Source organism: Orycteropus afer, unplaced genomic scaffold (genome assembly GCF_000298275.1).
Source record: "Orycteropus afer afer isolate SDZICR_OR568_19922 unplaced genomic scaffold, OryAfe1.0 scaffold00045, whole genome shotgun sequence".
Classification (NCBI taxonomy): domain Eukaryota; kingdom Metazoa; phylum Chordata; class Mammalia; order Tubulidentata; family Orycteropodidae; genus Orycteropus; species Orycteropus afer.
In genome coordinates, this window is record NW_006921632.1 from 1,802,941 (window position 1) to 1,820,245 (window position 17,305).

At 53.3% G+C, this 17,305-nt stretch overlaps 1 protein-coding gene across 1 annotated transcript; it reads left to right on the forward strand.

Annotated features, from left to right (window-relative positions):
* Nucleotides 1–5,064: 5,064 nt before the first annotated feature.
* On the forward strand, nucleotides 5,065–17,081 carry NCKAP5L (NCK associated protein 5 like). The gene is made up of 11 exons (XM_007937832.2): nucleotides 5,065–5,187; nucleotides 6,053–6,121; nucleotides 6,221–6,259; nucleotides 7,178–7,297; nucleotides 10,283–10,396; nucleotides 11,538–14,152; nucleotides 15,082–15,244; nucleotides 15,527–15,608; nucleotides 15,974–16,282; nucleotides 16,386–16,528; nucleotides 16,869–17,081. Exons 1-11 carry the CDS (start codon nucleotides 5,065–5,067, stop codon nucleotides 17,079–17,081), a joined length of 3,990 nt encoding a protein of 1,329 aa, XP_007936023.1.
* Nucleotides 17,082–17,305: the final 224 nt, after the last annotated feature.

Consider the following 17,305-nt stretch of genomic DNA (forward strand, 5'->3'; position numbering starts at 1 on the left):
AAATCCCTCTTCCCAGGCCATTTCAATCAAGGAAATAAAGGGTGAGGGGATTGAGGAAAAAGCTAGTGCTAAATGGTTAGGGAGCATACAAGCTGGGGCCTGTCATGGAGCAGTAGATGTTTTCTAGCTGGGTGAGAGGATGATGATCCACAGACTAGAGTTATAGGGTAGGTGTGGAACAAGTTGAATGATGCAGAACCCCTACCACTTTTCTCCCCTAGGGCTTTTGTGGTTTTAACCCCTATTTGTGTGTGGGGAGGAGACGATTTCCTGAATTATTTTCATTTCTTTCCAGACCTGTACATTTCTAAATATATCAAGCATGATAATGTCATGAGCAAACCAAGTTATTATGTATGATGCATTTTTATAGTATTGAAATAACAAAGGACTTTAGATTGTTACAGAGTATTAAATATAAGCATTACAATTTTCCATTACCTCTAAATGTTTTTAAGAGTCACCTTCCCACTGTCCACACAAACACACTCAAGAAAGAAGTATTTTCTCCTTAAACTACTTAAACAACCATGCCCTCAAAGCATATAGCCACAAAACTCGTGTGATAGATATATTTATAACAATGACACGCCACCCCACCCCACCCCCCAAAAAAAGAGTAGCCACTGAAGCTGCTTATGTGCAGCCACAAACCTCATGGGATTTGGTTATTGGTTTGGAGGTTTAGGGTCATGGTTTCATGGGACATCCCCCCTAATTGCCCTAATAACATGTTTAGTCCTTGGTTCTGTCTCCTAGTTGGTTATATAATGCCTGGGATCTTAAAAGTTTGTAAGTGGCCATCCAAAGCACAACAGTTGGTCTCTATTCACCTGGAATGACAGGGGAAGAAGGAGAGTCAAGAATAGAAGGAAGTGGAATGTGTGGCTAATTGCCTCCATGAACAACTGCCTCCTTTGCCATGAGACCAGAACTGGATGGTGCCCAGCTACCATATCTGAACATTTTGATCAAAGATTCCATAGAAGAATCCGATCCAAAGGGGGGAAAAGCAGAACAGAATTTGAAATTCTCATGGAATCCAGATTTTCTGCAGCCATAAAGGTTGGATGAACCCCTAAACCTATTGCCCTGACATAATCTTTAAACCTTAAATCGAAAATATCCTCTAAAGTCATCTTAAAACCAAATGGTAGTTTAGCTTACTTGGTAAAAAATGTCTGCCTGTAGTTTTATGCTCTTTTAAGAACTATCTTTATGGGATCAAATTGACAACAGCAACTTGAAAGATGGGCACCTTAGGGGGCAGTGAATTAATGTTAATGGAGGAGGAACAACTCAGAAAAGGAATGTGAAGTGTTTGCACAACTGGAAGAATGTAATCAGTGTCACTAGATGGTACACGTAGAGGCTGTTGAATTGGTCTATGTTTTGCTGAGTATATTCTCAGCAACAACAAAATAAAGAAAATTAAAAAAAAAAAATCAGCCACTTTCTCTGTCTAGAGTATCAGGCTGAGAAGAGTGAAAGCTGAGCTGGCCCTGGGGCTGGAGAGCTGGCAAGGAGTGGACTGGGGAGGAGGAGGCCACTGAGGGAAGGGAGGATCAGGACAGTGCTTTCTGAGAACGTCAGGTACCCATACAGTCAAGACCCCCAGGGCGAGGGACTGGGACTCAGATCCACCTGTATGAACGGATGGGGTAAGCGACAGGCTCCATGGCAACCCCAGGGCTTTGCACTGTACAACTCATGTCAGGATGTGATAATATGAAAAGCCTCCATTTACCGAGTCCTGGCCAGACACTCCACTTGTGTTAACTCATTTAATCCTCGAACAGCTCTCTGGGCTAATACTCTCAAATACGCATTCAATGCTATAAATTTTTAGCTAATCTTTGCTTTCATGGCATCTCACAAATTTTGGTAAGTTGTATTTTCATTTTCATTTAGTTCAAAATACATTTTCTCTCAAGGTGACTTCTGTAACCTCAGTGTAAATTAGAATTATGTTGTTTAATCTCCAAATATTTTGGGATTTTCTGGCTCTCTTATGTTGATTTCTAGTCTGATTTCCAGCATGGCTTGAGAGTGTACTTTGTATGATTTCTGTTCCTTTAAATTTGCTAAGGGGTGTGTTTTATAGGCCAGGCAGAGGATTCTTACCCTCATTTTACAGGTGAGGAAACAGATTCCAAGAGGTTGGTAAATTGCCCGTATCAATTGTAGCGATGGGATTCTGACCCCAGACTACTCAGTGCAAAGCTTGGAGAGGAGTCTGTGGCAGGCATTGCCTGCAGAAAGCCTCGAAGCTGTAGGGAGCTCACGAGATGGAAGCACTTTGTAGTACAGCTTGTATGTGTGCAGCAAGGCCTTGTAGTGTAGGAAGAGGACAGAAAACCAGAACAGGAACTGTCTAATGAGTTTTTGGTGCTGCTGGTACCTCCCTCCTGCAAGGTCTTTAGGAGAATTACACGTGATGATGCACGAGAAAGTGGCAACACACTGGTTTACACACAGGATACACTCAGTATATGTGAGCGTGACTTCCTGTTCCTCAGTTTCATTTAACTCCCTTGTGGTTGGGAGGATTAAAGAAGACACTGTATGTTTGTGGAAGGGCCACAAAGCCCCATGTGTTGCTGTTTGTTGTCATCCATCATCTGAGTGATTCCTGGCCAAGCGCTGGGGCCCTTTGTACTGGCTGTTTTCCTCGGCCTGGAGTGCATTTCTCACTCCAGGGTATCATCCAGACTTTACTCATGTCTCTGCTTGCCTGCCACCTTGTCTGTCCTCTTGCCCCTCAGTGCCCTTGTCTGTCCTCTTGCCCCCTGTATCCTAGTGCCTGGCATGCAGCAGGAGCTCACCACATGTTTTGAGGGATGTGTGACTGTAATAGTCACCTTCTGTTTCTTCACAGGCAAGGTGACCATTCTGGCTGCAAAAGTGAGAGTACCAGCCTGGTGAGAAGGCAGACAGGTAAGAGGCTTTGGGGCCTATATGCAAATGGTGGGAATCAAAGGAGGAGGGCAGAGGCCTGGAGAGGCATCCCTTGGGCCTCACTGTGGAGGAGAGAGTAGGGAATGTTCAGTGCCCTGGGTTGGTGAGCTGCTGAGGGATCCCTCTTCCTTGGTCCCAAAGCTCTAAGCCCTTTAGTGTGAAGACTTCAGTGGGGCAGAGAAGGGAGTAGTCAGTGGTAGACTGGGGACTTCCACCCTTTTACAGTAAGGAGGGTTTCCCATCTTCTGGGAACCTCCACAATACTTGTGCAAAAGGAAATCAGCACTTGACTCTAGCAGAAAAGTTAAAACTCAAATGGAAGATAAAAAACTAGTCAGATTACGTCATTAACTAAGGCAACAGTTTGGTGCGTGTCAGGGGGAGGTCACATGATAGGTCAGAATCCTGTGTGTTTGGGGATTAGTCTCTCAAACTAGTCTGTCTAGTTGTCAATCAGTCTGTCTCTTACACTCCTACCAGGTATCATACCAGGAACTGGGAGTGCGGATAGTGGAGTGAATAGTGTCCCAGTCCTCACAGAGTTGACAGTCTTGTGGGGGAGATGGTTACAGAACCAAGCAGGAGAGGCACTTACCCCAGACTTGGAGCAGGAGCCCTGAAGACTGAACGGGAGCTAGCCCAGTGGAAAGGGGAGGGTCAGGAGAGCCTCGCAGAAGGAACAGCCGCACAAAGAGGCTGGTTCTGGTTCATGTGGGCCTTCATTCGCCTCAGGGTGGGGGTGTCTGGAGCAGCTGGAGCTGGAAAGGAGGAGCCTTAGAGGCATGCAGGCCCCCTCCCTCTGTATCCAGAGGGAGACTGAGGCCAGGGAGCAGAAGGGCCTCACCCTAGGTTGTATAGCTAGTGAGCAACAGAGCCAGGGCCAGAACGCAAGTCACTGGTTCCCAGCCTCAGGTCTCGTCTCCACAGATTGCTGAGAAATAGCAGCACCTCTGTAGTGCTTTCCCGTCTGTGGTCATATTTGACACTCTCACAAAAACTCTGTAAGAAAGGAAGAATTTTACCAATTTCTCGGAGTCAGGAAAGTGAGGATCGGTTTGTTGACCAAGTGAATGAATGAGCAATGAGCAGGTTTCCATGTCTTCACCGAGTTCATGGTAGGCACAGCCAGGCTGAGCCTTTGTCAACAAGCCAGGGATTTGTCTACATACTACCTACGTGTGTCCCCACCCCAGACAGGGGAGCCCACTGAGCATCAGGACAAAATCCTAGTTGTTTACCTATTAAATTAGTTTCAAGAATTTAAAAAATTATTATTGTTACTATTACTAGTAATAATAGGAGCTCTGGTAGCCTAGTACCTAAGGCACTTGACTGCTAACCAGAAGGCTGGTGGTTCAAACCCACCAGCCACTCCTTGGAAGGAAGGTTGGGCAATCTACTTCCGTAGTGATACTGCTTTGGAAACCCAAGGAGGGGTCGTGATGAGTCGGGTCCAACTTGATGGCACGTAACAACAACAACAACAACAACAACAACAACCATCTTTGTTTGCCACCACTGAGTGAGATTAAGTGACATTGTTGTTATTTTATAGAGGGGAAAACTGAGATAAAGGGAGTTTGACTGACTTTCCAGTTTGAGGCCAACCCCAGGTCTCTCCTCTCTGAGCCCAATATGTGTGATCTGTGATAGGACATGTGCAGGTCTACCAAACCAGTTCCCATCATGTCAACTCCGACTCATGGCAGCCCCACGAGCGTTAGGGTAGAACTGTGCTCCATAGTTTTTCAGTAGTAGATTACCAGGCCTTTCTTCCAAGATGCCTCTGGGTAGACTTGAACTTCCAACCTTTCAGTTAGCAGCCAAGTGCATTAACCGTTTGTACCACCCAGGTGCTCCAAGTACAAATGTAGCAGTTTATAAAACAATGGTCTCTGTTCTGCACATGAGAAGAGCTCTGTGTATCTTTCCCACGGAGATTCCCAGCTGACACTGAGTTGTTACATTGTATGTAGCACACAGGTCACACTGATCTAAACTCAGAATACTGAGGAGTTCCATCTTTGTCCCCCAACTCCTCCGCTCACCTCCTCCTCATTCCCTAGAGTAGCCCGCCTGGACTTTTCTCACTTGCTCCAGGACCTGATGTCAGAGACCATGGACCAGCCGGCTGGGGGACCTGGAAACCCAAGGCCAGGAGATGGTGGTGATGGCAGCATGGAGCCAGGCACCTGCCAGGAGCTTCTGCACCGACTGCGGGAGCTGGAGGTGGGATATGGGGCAGGGTGGAGCACTGCCTTGGAGGAGGCAGGACTGCCCCTTCCTCTGAGGTTTCCTTGGGTTGTTGCGAGTGCAGTGGGCCTTCCTCGCAGCCCCCTTTGCCAGCTGGAGCAGAGCTGATGTTCCATTAACAGCCCTTTCCTTGCCCTTAGTGGTCCAGCCCCGGTGCCGTTTTAGGGTCAAGAGGCATGCACAGGGATGGTGATGCCCTGGCCTCTGAATCTTTCCGTCTTTACCCTCTTCTTTCCACTTTTCCTGCCCCTGCTGGCTCTGGAGGAGAGTCACAGAAGCCACAGGAGGAAAAGGTTGGGTGACTCGGGGCTTAAGAGTGGAGGGACAGAAAACAAATCTTCACACCAGGCCCTCGCCCTTAAGGGTTTTAACAGACCAGTTTGAGGGCCAGTCCCAGCTGACTGTTCAGGTGTGTCTCTTCTAGCCCAGTATCTGGGATCTGCGATGCAACATGTGCAAGTGGACCAAACCTGTTGCCATCAAGTCGGCTTAAACCCCTTGTTCTTCAGGCTTTGCCCTGCTCCCTCCAGCCCTCTCTGTCCACCCTGCAGGAAATAAGGGTTACTCTCGGCACATCCCACCTCATTTCCTCCTGGACTCCCTCCAGCCTCCCCAGTTTCAGTCAGGGTTTACAGAAAACCAACTCACCTGAGCTCTGCTGTCTTGATGCCCATGGCCCATCTGTGTAACCTCCCCATGTCAGAACCTGACCAGAGCCAAGAGCTGGAACAGGGCTGTAGCTATGGACTCCTTGTCACCCCTTCCCCAAAAAGAAGTTACCTTGAGGGAAAAAATGATCCCCAAAACCTCCCTTTGCCCTTTTCCTCCCTTCCACCTGCAGGCAGAGAACTCAGCCCTTGCCCAGGCCAACGAGAATCAGCGAGAAACTTATGAGCGCTGTCTGGACGAGGTCTGTAGTGGGGCTGGTGCTGGTGGAGGGGCACAGTTTGTTTGCTACAGGCCAAGTCCAGCCTAGCTAACAGCTCCACCTTGGGCTTTCTGTCCCCAGGTCGCCAACCATGTGGTGCAGGCACTGCTGAACCAGAAGGTGAGTAGTCTTAGGAGACATTCTCTCCCCCAAGCCAAGATGCCCTGTGGGGACAGGTGAGGTCCTTTCTGGGGCCCTGAGCCTGCTCAGCTAAGCCTTAGATAGAGGCTAGAGGAAAAAGTGTGGAGATGACCTCTTTGCCTCCCTTCCCTGCCTTGGGCAGGCCCATACTGTTCTATCTGGAGGCAGGGATAGGACTAGGTGAGGCCAGGTCTCTTTGAGCTATGCAGCTTTGATTGGGGCTTGAATCCTTCTGTTTACCCTGGTTTACCCCAGCTGGTTTCACCAGGTTGTAAAGACCCTGAAAGCAACAATGATACTGTGAGCATAAGATGATACCTCAACACTAACTCTTTGATACATAGACCTCTCTGACTCCCAGACCTTCCTCTGCCCTATATGGGCCTTTCTTTGATGTGTGGCTTCTAAGGAGGCACAAGGATTGGCTCCAGCGATGGGAAAGGTATAGAGGAGATAGCTTCTACCTCCCAGCAGGTGTAGTAAATTTAAGGAATTCACCATCTGATCCAGAAGATGCTGTACTTACAAACTTGTTGTTGTTGTTGTTTGCCATCGAGTCGGCCCCGACTCATAGCGACCCCTCCTTGGGTTTCCGAGGCAGTATCACTACGGAAGTAGGATTGCCCAACCTTCCTTCCGAGGAGTGGCTGGTGGGTTTGAGCCACCAGCCTTCTGGTGAGCAGTCAAGTGCCTTAGGCACTATGCTACCAGAGTTACTTACAAACTTAGACAGGCTCAATACTTCATGGGAGGATGTGGGAGGAGGGCAGACCCAGCAGGAGTGCTGGGGCCTCTGGGCAGAGTATGTACCCTCTACTGTGTAAGGCCTGCGCTCATACCCCTTTCTCCCTTCCTGTGATCCTCTGCACCTCTTCCGCCTCCTCCTGGGCGGGGCAGGACCTCCGGGAGGAGTGCATCAAGCTGAAGAAGAGGGTGTTTGACCTGGAGCGGCAGAACCAGATGCTGAGCACTCTGTTTCAGCAGAAACTCCAGCTCACAGCAGGCTCCCTCCCTCAGGTGAGTGCTTGTGCTTTTTCCTTTCTTCCTCTTCACCCTCCAGCCCCATCCTCATCATCACCCTCTTTTCCCACAAGCACCTGCAGAAGAAGACCATCAGCCATCCGTCTTCTGTTTTGGGGGCTATGACTGTCAGGGAAGACTGGCCTAGCCTGCTACATTTGAGCCTCGGATGGGGCAAAATCTACCTGTGTCCCCTCAAGCTTGCCTTTCTCCCATCTCCCAAGTGCTTCTCACCCAGCTGGATGATACCCCTTCTTGTTGACAGAGAAGATCATGCTTGTTCCTGTCCTGTCTGAGGAGATGGGTGGAGGCTGGAAATGCAATGACTTCAAGTTCCCAAAGGGCCCCTCTGGCCACTGACATTACAGCTTCTTGGCCAGGGCCAAGGGGTGGGCCAAGTGTAAGGCAGCCCAGTGTTTGGTGTCACGGAGAGGTCAGGACACCGTAACTCTGTGTGCACAGTTGCATATACTAACCCACAAGCACACAGGCCTGGCTTGTCTCAGACACTGGTCTCTGCTTCCAGCCCCAGCACCTGCCTAACCTGGGAGGAGCAGGAGTCTACTGAAAATGACTCCTGGTCTGAGTTAAGGGGTCACCTGGGGTTACGCTGTCAGGAATCTCTAAGGATAGGGTGAGACATGGGAATGGGGGGACCAGGAGCAGCTCCACGTACCTAGGGTAAACAGCAAGTTCTTTCTGAGGTCATCTCTGTAACAAGAAGAGAAGCACCTTCTCTGTGTGTGTGTGTGTGTGTGTGTATGTGTGTGACTATCTGACTGCAAAACCCCCTCAGTCACTGGGAAGCCTGGTCCTCTCAACAATTAAAGCCCCTCATCGCCTCAGCCTTTCTCAAGTCCCATTGCAGAGCTGGGTGTGAGCCGGCAACAGTGACTGCAGCTTTCCTGGCTCCAGGTCCAGTTGTTGCCACGTTCACCCTGGAATCCCCAGAGGCCCACCCCATGTCACCTGCAACTGAGCTTACCCCATCCATGGCCTTCTCTGACCCATGATAACAGAGGTGTAGATAATCCTTAACTCATTTATGTTTTACGTAAATAAATTCTGGGACCTTTTGGGCTTTTAGAGGATGGATTTATCTTCCCCAGAGGTAACATGACATAATAGAAAGAGTATGAACCTTGGCCTCAGATAAACTTGGGTTGGATCCCTGACTTAGCTGCTCCTTAGCTGTGTGACCTTGGGCACTTTTGATAAACCACACTTTTTTCCTTATAAGTGGGGATAAAGATACCTATATTGCAGGTTGTCTTGCAGATTAAATGAGATAATCTATAGTGCTTGGCACATAGTAGATAGTCAATAAATGACAGCTATTTATCATTTTTAATGTTATTCCCAATTTGTGCTTAGCTAGGATGGAAGCTCCATTGAGCAAATGCTAATTAAGTTCTTACTGTGAGCAGTGCCTTTGAAAACACAGGTGGAATTAGACTGAATCGCAAGGTTCTGTCTAAGGGCTGTGGCCTGTGCAGTGTGACTGTAATCCTGAAGGCTAGGGCTGCTGAGAACTAAGATGGGTCTATAGACCATGCAACAAAGCAGAGTATGGTAAGTGCTGCCCAGTAGTCCAGGAAAGGATTCAGGAAGGTTCATTGAAAGAAATGATATTGGACCTGGGCCTAGAAGGAGGGAATATTTTTTTAAAAGTGGAGGCAAATGGATTCCCGGTGGGAGGAGCATAGGCAGAGATCCCAAGGTGGGAAAGCTTAGGGAACAGCAAGCTGTCCAGTGTGGCTGGAGCAGAGGCTGCATGAAAGGAATGAGAGTGGAATCAGGAGAAGAGCCAGTGGGGCCAGGAGTGCCAGTGGAGGAGTTCAGACTGGTCTCCAAGGGCAGTACACAGGCAGGGAGGCTTTCGAGCACACAGGTGCTTTTGGCTGCCATGTGCACGGGAGAGTGAAGGGACCACCGACCCTGGTCGGGGAGACTTGTTGAGGTTCCAAGCAGCATCTGCACCAGAAGTGAGAGAGGGTCTAGGCTGAAGGGACAGGCTATAGAGTGACAGAGCAGCGAGAGAAACACCTCTGAGACAGGCTTTAATGGGTGTGGACAGTGAGGGAGAGGGAAGAGTTAAAGCTGACTCATCTCTAGCCAAATGCCTGCGTGAAGGAAATTACATTCTCAGAGGCTGAGGGAGAAGAGTGGCCCGTAATCCTCAGAGTAGATGTTTCACGTGAGACCAGTTGAGGGAGACAGAGATGATAACTCCTGCTTTCTCCCTGACTCTTCCAAGACCTGGCAGCAAATGCCTCTTGCTTCCAGCCCCAGCACCTGCCTAACCTGGGAGGAGCAGGAGTCTACTGAGAATGATTCCTGGTCTGAGTTAAGGGGTCACCTGGGGTTACGCTGTCAGTTGCAGCTACACTGTAACCCTGGAACCAAAGTGCTCAGAACAAGAAGGATTTTTGCATTGTTGTTTGATGCCATTGAGTCATTTCTGACTCCTGGTGACCCCATGTGACAGAGTAGAACTGCTCTATAAATTTTTCTTGGCTATAATCTTTACAGAAGCAGATAGGTCTCTTTTAGTAGAGCCTCTGGGAGGGTTTGAACCGCCAGCCTTTTAGTTAGCAGCCGAATGCTTAACTGTTACACCACTAAGGCTCCTTGCCTTTGCATTAGCCCCCCCACATAATAGAGGAAGAGGTGCCACGGTGAGTGAGATGGGCGCCTGGGGTGGGACCTGCTCACTGTCCCCAAGGCCCAGGGGTTTCTCTTTGTCCAAAGCCCCCTGACTGTCTCACTGTCCTGCTACCTGGACCTTACACTGTCTTCATATCTACTCGTGCCATGGTCTCCTGAGGCTCCTCTTATGAGTTGATAGAGACTGCAAGAGCCATGCCTTGTGCCAGAAGATATCCCTGAAGGACAGACATGGATGGAAAGGCCTGGCTTTGTGACGGAGCAGGGCCCAGGAGCCAGACAGAAGCTGTGCTAACTCTATCTCTTACTCTGCAGATCCCGCTCACCCCACTCCAGCCACCATCAGAGCCACCAGCCTCCCCCTCCCTGAACTCCACCGAGGGACCAGTCATCTCACAGCCTGTGGGGCACTGTACTGGGCAGAGAGAGGTAGGAGGGCTGGGTGCCATGGTCTGTGACTTTGCCAGCTAGGAGCTAGTCAGTCTGTACTCACTGCTGTTTCCTAATGAGTCCCAGGGGAAGGGTCTCCTCTCCTACTGGTACACAGATGCTTGTCTAGGCTGGAGGGGTGAACCCTCAGCTATCAGCCTCATACCAAGAAAAACATCCCCACCCCAACTCCTGCCCTGTGAGCAGATGCATCAGTAGTGCAGTAAGAATACCAGCTAACATTTGCTGAGCCCTTACTCTGTGCCTGGCATTGTGCTGAACCCCTTAGATCTCATGGTCTTCTATTACGAAGTTAAGCACAAAGGAGCCCTTGTGGTTTAGTGGTTAAGTGTTCAGCTGCTAACCAAAAGGTCGTCAGTTCGAACCCACCACCAGCTGGTCCATTGGAGAAAGATACGGCAGTCTGCTTCCATAAAGATTACAGCCTTGGAAACCCTATTGGACAGTTCTGCTCTGTCCTGTAGGATCTCTATGTGTTGCACACAACAGCAAGAACAACAAACACAATTACCATCACATTTTGCCAAATACTGTCACTTAGATAGACCTAGGCCTTGAGTCTTCACAGTATGGCTCCAGAGCCCATATAGTTAACCACTATACTGAGCCCAAGAAGGGGCTAGAAAAACAGGGAAGGGTCTGTGAGGAGCTGTCCCTAGCCCCTGCCTTCTGCGGGCGATCAGGTCAGCAGGGTTGGCCAGATGATCTGTAGCAGCCTAAGTTTGCAGGCAGGCACTGCATGTCATACACCTTGTTGAATGTCTATTCTTTCTGGGGCCTGAAAAAGGGACAGACCTCCCTCCTCTGGGGCAAACTTAAGAGGCCAGAACTGTAGGTGGTCAACCTGCTGACCCAAACAGCAGAGGGAGGAGCTGAGACAACCAGCAGGGGGAGGTAGGCGCCCACCCAGTCCCAGGTGTGCCAGGAAGGAGAGTTGGGGAGACCAGGGCTTAGCAACCCATGAGGACTCTTAGCCACCTTTATCCAGAAGCTCAGTTCCTTTTGGGAGCACAGATAAAACCAGGCCAGCTCTGCTCCCAGCATTTCATTTATGCCCAGCTCAAGGCCTGGGCCTAGAACAGGGGCATTTTCCTCCTCCTCGTGCACTTTCTCCCTCAAGGTGTGTTGGGAACAGCAGCTGCGGCCAGGAGGCCCAGGACCCCCATCCGCCCCACTCCCAGCGCTGGATGCCCTATCACCATTCCTTCGGAAGAAAGCCCAGATTCTGGAGGTGCTGAGAGCCCTGGAAGAGACTGACCCCTTACTTCTGTGCTCACCGGCCACCCCCTGGCACCCTCCAGGCGAGGCTCCTGGCTCCCCAGAGCCCATCAATGGCGAGCTGTGTGGCCCACCCCGGCCTGAACCCTCACCCTGGGCCCCCTACCTGCTGCTAGGCCCCAGCAGCCTGGGAGGTCTGCTACACTGGGAGCATCTCCTGGGGGGCCCAGGAGAGGAAGAGGGTACTGGACGGCCCTGGGGCCCTAGTAGGAGGCCCCCCCAGACCCAGGGCACCAGTTCTGGCCCACACTGTGCCCCAGGCAGCAGCTCCTCTTCCTCTTCAGACGAGGCAGGCGACCCTAATGAAGCCCCCAGCCCTGACACCCTACTCAGTGCCCTGGCCCACAAACAGTTGAACCTAGGTCAGCTTCTTGAGGACACAGAGTCTTATCTACAGGCCTTCCTGGCGGGGGCTACAGGCCCACTCAGCGGGGACCACCTAGGCCCCAGGCAGCCATCCTCCCCAGATCAGGGACCTCCCCAGCTGTCCAAGTCCAAAGGCCTCCCCAAGTCAGCTTGGGGTGGGGGTGCCCCAGAGGCCCACAGGCCAGGCTTTGGTGCTACCTCAGAAGGCCAGGGACCTCTCCCCTTTCTCAGCATGTTCATAGGTGCAGGCGATGCCCCCCTGGGCTCACAGCCTGGCCACCCCCACTCTTCATCTCAGGTGAAAAGCAAGCTCCAAATTGGCCCCCCTTCTCCTGGAGACGCCCAGGGGCCCCTTCTCCCCTCTCCAGCCAGAGGTCTCAAGTTCCTAAAGCTGCCTGCAGCCTCTGAGAAGGTCCCTAGCCCAGGAGGCCCCCAACTTAGCCCCCAACTCCCCCGGAACTCCCGAATCCCCTGTCGGAATGGTGGCTCAGATGGGAGCCCATCCCCACTGCTGGCCCGCCGGGGCCTAGGGGGAGGAGAGCTGTCCCCTGAAGGGGCACAGGGCCTGCCTGCTAGTCCTTCACCCTGCTCCTCGACCCCAGACTCTGCACAGCTCAGACCCCCCCAGCCAGCTTTGTCCACCACGCTGTCCCCAGGGCCAGTAATGTCTCCCTGTTATGAGAACATCCTTGACCTTTCCCGGAGTACCTTCAGGGGCCCTTCCCCGGAGCCCCCTCCCTCCCCACTGCAGGTGCCCACCTACCCACAACTGACTCTGGAGGTGCCACGGGCCGTTGCGGTCCTTAGAAGCCCTGGCGTCTCCCCCAGCCCTTGCCTCCCAGAATCCTGCCCCTATGGGAGCCCCCAGGAGAAAAGTTTGGACAAGGTGGGCTCGGAGTCCCCCTATCCCGGCCGCAGGACTCCAGGCAACTCATCTAAGAAATCTGGCCAGGGGGCAGGGCGACGACCTGGAGATCCTGGCTACACACCCCTTCGGGACAGACTGGCAGCCCTAGGGAAACTGAAGACAGGCCCTGAAGGACCTGTAGGCACAGAGAAGAATGGCGTGCCAGCCAGGCCTGGCACCGAGAAGGCCCGGGGACCAGGGAAGTCAGGGGAGAGCACTGGAGATACGGCACCTCCCTCCTCCAGGCCCCTTGAGCATCCAGAAACTAAAGGGGCACTTCGAGGTATAGTGGCCTTAGGCACAAGCAGCCTGAAGCAGCAGGAACCCGGGCTCCTGGGAGACCCTGGGGCCCGAGTCTACTCCTCTCACTCCATGGGGGCCCGAGTGGACCTGGAGCCCATTTCACCAAGGAGCTGCCTCACCAAAGTAGAGCTGGCCAAGAGCCGCCTGGCAGGGGCCCTGTGCCCCCAGGTACCCCGTACCCCTGCCAAAGTGCCAACCTCAGCCCCTAGCCTGGGCAAGCCCAATAAGAGCCCCCATGGCAGCCCTACAAAGCTGCCCTCCAAGTCACCCACCAAGGTGGTGCCCCGGCCTGGAGTCCCCCCAGCCAACAAGGAGCCCCCCAAGCCTGACAAGGGAAAGGGCCCACCATGGGTAGACTCTGGTAACACCATAGTCCAGCCCTTACCCCCAGCAACTGGCCCCACTGACCCAAGCCAGGGCCCTGAAGGCCCAGCCCCACACTCTGCCATCGAGGAGAAGGTGATGAAGGGCATTGAGGAGAACGTGCTGCGGCTCCAGGGCCAGGAGCGGGCGCCAGGCACCGAGGTCAAGCACCGCAACACCAGCAGCATTGCCAGCTGGTTCGGCCTTAAGAAAAGCAAGCTGCCGGCACTGAACCGCCGCACAGAGGCCACCAAGAGCAAGGAAGGGGCCAGCGGGGGCTCCCCGCTCCGGAAAGAGGTCAAGATGGAAGCCCGGAAGCTGGAGGCCGAGAGCCTCAACATCTCCAAACTGATGGCTAAGGCCGAAGACCTGCGCCGTGCCCTGGAGGAGGAGAAGGCCTACCTGAGCAGCAGGGCCCGGCCACGGCCTGGGGGACCAGCCCCAGGGCCGCAGGTGCAGGGCCAGCTAGCTGGCATGTACCAAGGTGCAGACACCTTCATGCAGCAGCTGCTAAACAGGTAAGGGGCTATGACCCATTGGACAAGTGCATGGTGGGCTGCAGGCACTTTTCCTACTGCTGGCACACCTGAATCTGGAGCTGAGACCCCCTTTCTAGGGAACTCAGGCTTCCCAGAGTCAGAGTAGGTCAAGTGCAACACCACCAGTGACTGAGGGTTATTAGCCTGGCCTAGAGGAAAGACTGGGGGCTAAAATTGGAAGCCTGGGGTTTGTAGCCCGCCCCACCACTTGCTGACTTTGTGATGTCAGATATGCTGAGACCCATGTCCACTGAAGTCAGCAGTTCATTCTCCTCGTTTGACTGTAATATCAGATACAGTGGCCCATCTAAATGCCTTGTATACAGTACTCAGTGTGGGTGTTGGGTCCTGACTGGGCTGGAGAAGGTCTCTAGCCCCAGGGGTTTTCTATCCTGTAGAACAAGGAGGGCCTCCACTCCTGTCCTTTTGACACCTACCACAGACTCAGCAATATGAGCTGTAAGTTCAGAGAAAGGGCATACCCCATCATGGGTTGTTGCATCTGGGCCCAATGAGGCAGAAAGTCACTGAGATTGTGCCCCAGGTACGGTGTGGTGTGGACAGTAAGCATTCTCAGAAGTTCCGCTGGAGCCAGTCAGGTGTGTGGGTGCATGGGCCAGGATGTGACCAGGTCTACCCATATCTGTAAACACTCTTCATGGGGTCTGTGGGCTTGACCCTGGGTAGCTTTGGATGTTCCCCTGCCCCACTGTTACACTGGGATTTTCCCTAGGTTTTTATCCCAGTAATAGGAGAGGCTGGTGGGGATAACCACCAGGGACATCTCATGTCCCTTTCCCTAGGGCCTCACTAGTCCCTGGGCTAGTCGGGGCCAGGAGGCTGGAATGTCTGGCGGGCTCAGTCCCTCCCTAAGCCTCCCACACTTTCTTCTGCACTGTTGCTTTTAGGGTGGATGGCAAGGAGCTGCCATCCAAAAGCTGGCGGGAGCCCAAGCCTGAGTATGAAGACTTCCAGCCAGTGTCCTCTGACTCCAAGAACCCCTGGCCAGCCTGTGGGCCCCGAAATGGCCTGGTGGGCCCTCTTCAGGGTTGTGGAAAACCTCCTGGGAAGGTATGTTCTTGGGATAGGAGCTAGGTAGAGTGATTGGCTTTCTGGCCTTGGCAAGTCTTTTACTCCCTGAAAAGCTTCCCTTTCCTGGGTCCAGGAAACATATGTAGTCTGCTGGGTGCATTCAGGATTCTTTGGGTGCAGGCACAAGGGCTTCCTGAGGGTGGGGCAAACTGAGAACCATCAGACCCATACTCCGGGGACCCCAATGCCAGAGGCCCCATGAACCATAAGCTTAGGGGACTGGAAAGGGTGGGATGGACTCAGGTCGCCTGTACTCCACAGCCAAGCAGTGAGCCAGGGAGGCGGGAAGAAATCCCTTCAGAGGACAGCCTGGCCGAGCCAGTGCCCACCTCACACTTCACAGGTCAGCAGGGTCAGCCAAGGATGGGACCTGCACCCTCATTCCCTGCCTGTCCACTTCTTGACATTGTAGCAGGTGCCAGACCCTGAGTGCCATCTTGGTGCCAAGCACTGCGTGGGCACTGGGGCTGCATAGAAGTAAATGCCTAGCCTGTCCACAGGGTTATCTGGTCTGCCTTCCTCCCGAATCCTGGGGCATGTGGAGGGAGGACAACAGAGACAACCCGGTTCAGGTCCTGTGAACTGAGCCTGTTGGTCTGAGAGGCCCTGCATGGGGAGGAGAGGGAGGCCTGGGCTGGGACAGGACGCTGAAGGAAGAAGGCAGAAGATTACAGCCTCACCTCCCTGACATTACCCTCCCCTCCCCAGCCTGTGGCTCTTTGACTCGAACTCTGGACAGTGGCATTGGGACCTTCCCACCCCCAGACCATGGCAGCAGTGGGACCCCCAGCAAGAATCTACCCAAGACCAAGCCACCACGGTTGGAGCCCCCACCTGGGGCACCCCCAGCTCGGCCCCCACCCCTTACCAAAGTCCCCCGCCGTGCCCACACGCTGGAGCGTGAGGTGCCAGATGTGGAGGAGCTGCTGGTGAGCGGGCGGCACCCCAGCATGCCGGCCTTCCCAGCACTGCTCACCACAACTCCCAGCCACCGGGGTCATAAGACCTGCCCTGATGGTGAGTGTCCAGACAGGTGGGTGGGGATGTCCTGGGCACTCCCTGGGGTGAGTCCCAGGCACCCCTCACCTACCACATCTGCCTTCCCATTGTTCCTGGACAGATCCCTGTGAAGACCCAGGCCCTCCCCCTCCTGTCCAGCTGGCCAAGAACTGGACTTTCCCCAACGCGAGGGCAGCTGGCAGCACCTCTGACCCTTTCCTCTGCCCGCCCCGACAACTGGAGGGGTTGCCTAGGACCCCCATGGTGAGAATTGCAGCAGGGGTGAGGAACAAGACTGGGGGGCAAGAGGGAGTGACATGGGAAGACTAGTTTCTTCAATGAGATACACCCTGTATCTTTTCCAGTCTTGGCACAGCACTGGGGATGAGGGCTAAGGAAACACCCCCTCACTTGCCCCTCTGGAAGCCCACCCAGCTGCCCTTCTCATGCACCCTTCTTGAAAAGGGTTTCTGTCCCTCTCCAGACCTTGGTAGGACATACATCCCTCCAGTCTGCTTCCCCTGAAACACCCACTCAGAGTGAGTGCCTCAGGCTGGCCCAGACGTGGAAAGGAGCTTCCCTCTCGCTTCCCTTCCTTTCCCAGGCCCTGCCTGTGGATGGGAATGCGAGCCTGGAGCCCAGTCGCCCATCCCCTACGCCCCCAGGCCCAGCATTTGGGGGTAGCCGCACCCCCAGCACATCGGACATGGGTGAGGACGGCAGAGTGGCCAGCGGGGGAGCCCCAGGACTGGAGACCTCAGAGTCCCTCAGTGACTCGCTCTATGACTCACTCTCCTCCTGTGGGAGTCAGGGCTGAGGCCTGTGCCACACAACAGTCCCTCGCTAGAGCTGGGGACCACAGACTGGACTGGCTCCACTCAGGCCCTACCCTCTTCGGGTCAGTGGGGTTCCTCCCTGAAGGATCAAGGAGACAGGTGAATAAGGAGGTGAAGGGGGTCACTGGCACACTCCACCACCCACCGCTGCTGTGGATGAGATAACCGTTCTCAGCTCAGGGAGAGCTCCCACCCTTGGTCCCTT

Bases quoted from the DNA above. Each gene is read 5' to 3' on its own strand.
- NCKAP5L (XM_007937832.2), top strand. From the start codon at position 5,065: ATGTCAGAGACCATGGACCAGCCGGCTGGGGGACCTGGAAACCCAAGG. The intron at 5,188-6,052 runs GTGGGATATGGG...TTCCACCTGCAG, and splicing joins ACCGACTGCGGGAGCTGGAG to GCAGAGAACTCAGCCCTTGC. The intron at 15,609-15,973 runs GTCAGCAGGGTC...TCCCCTCCCCAG, and splicing joins GCCCACCTCACACTTCACAG to CCTGTGGCTCTTTGACTCGA.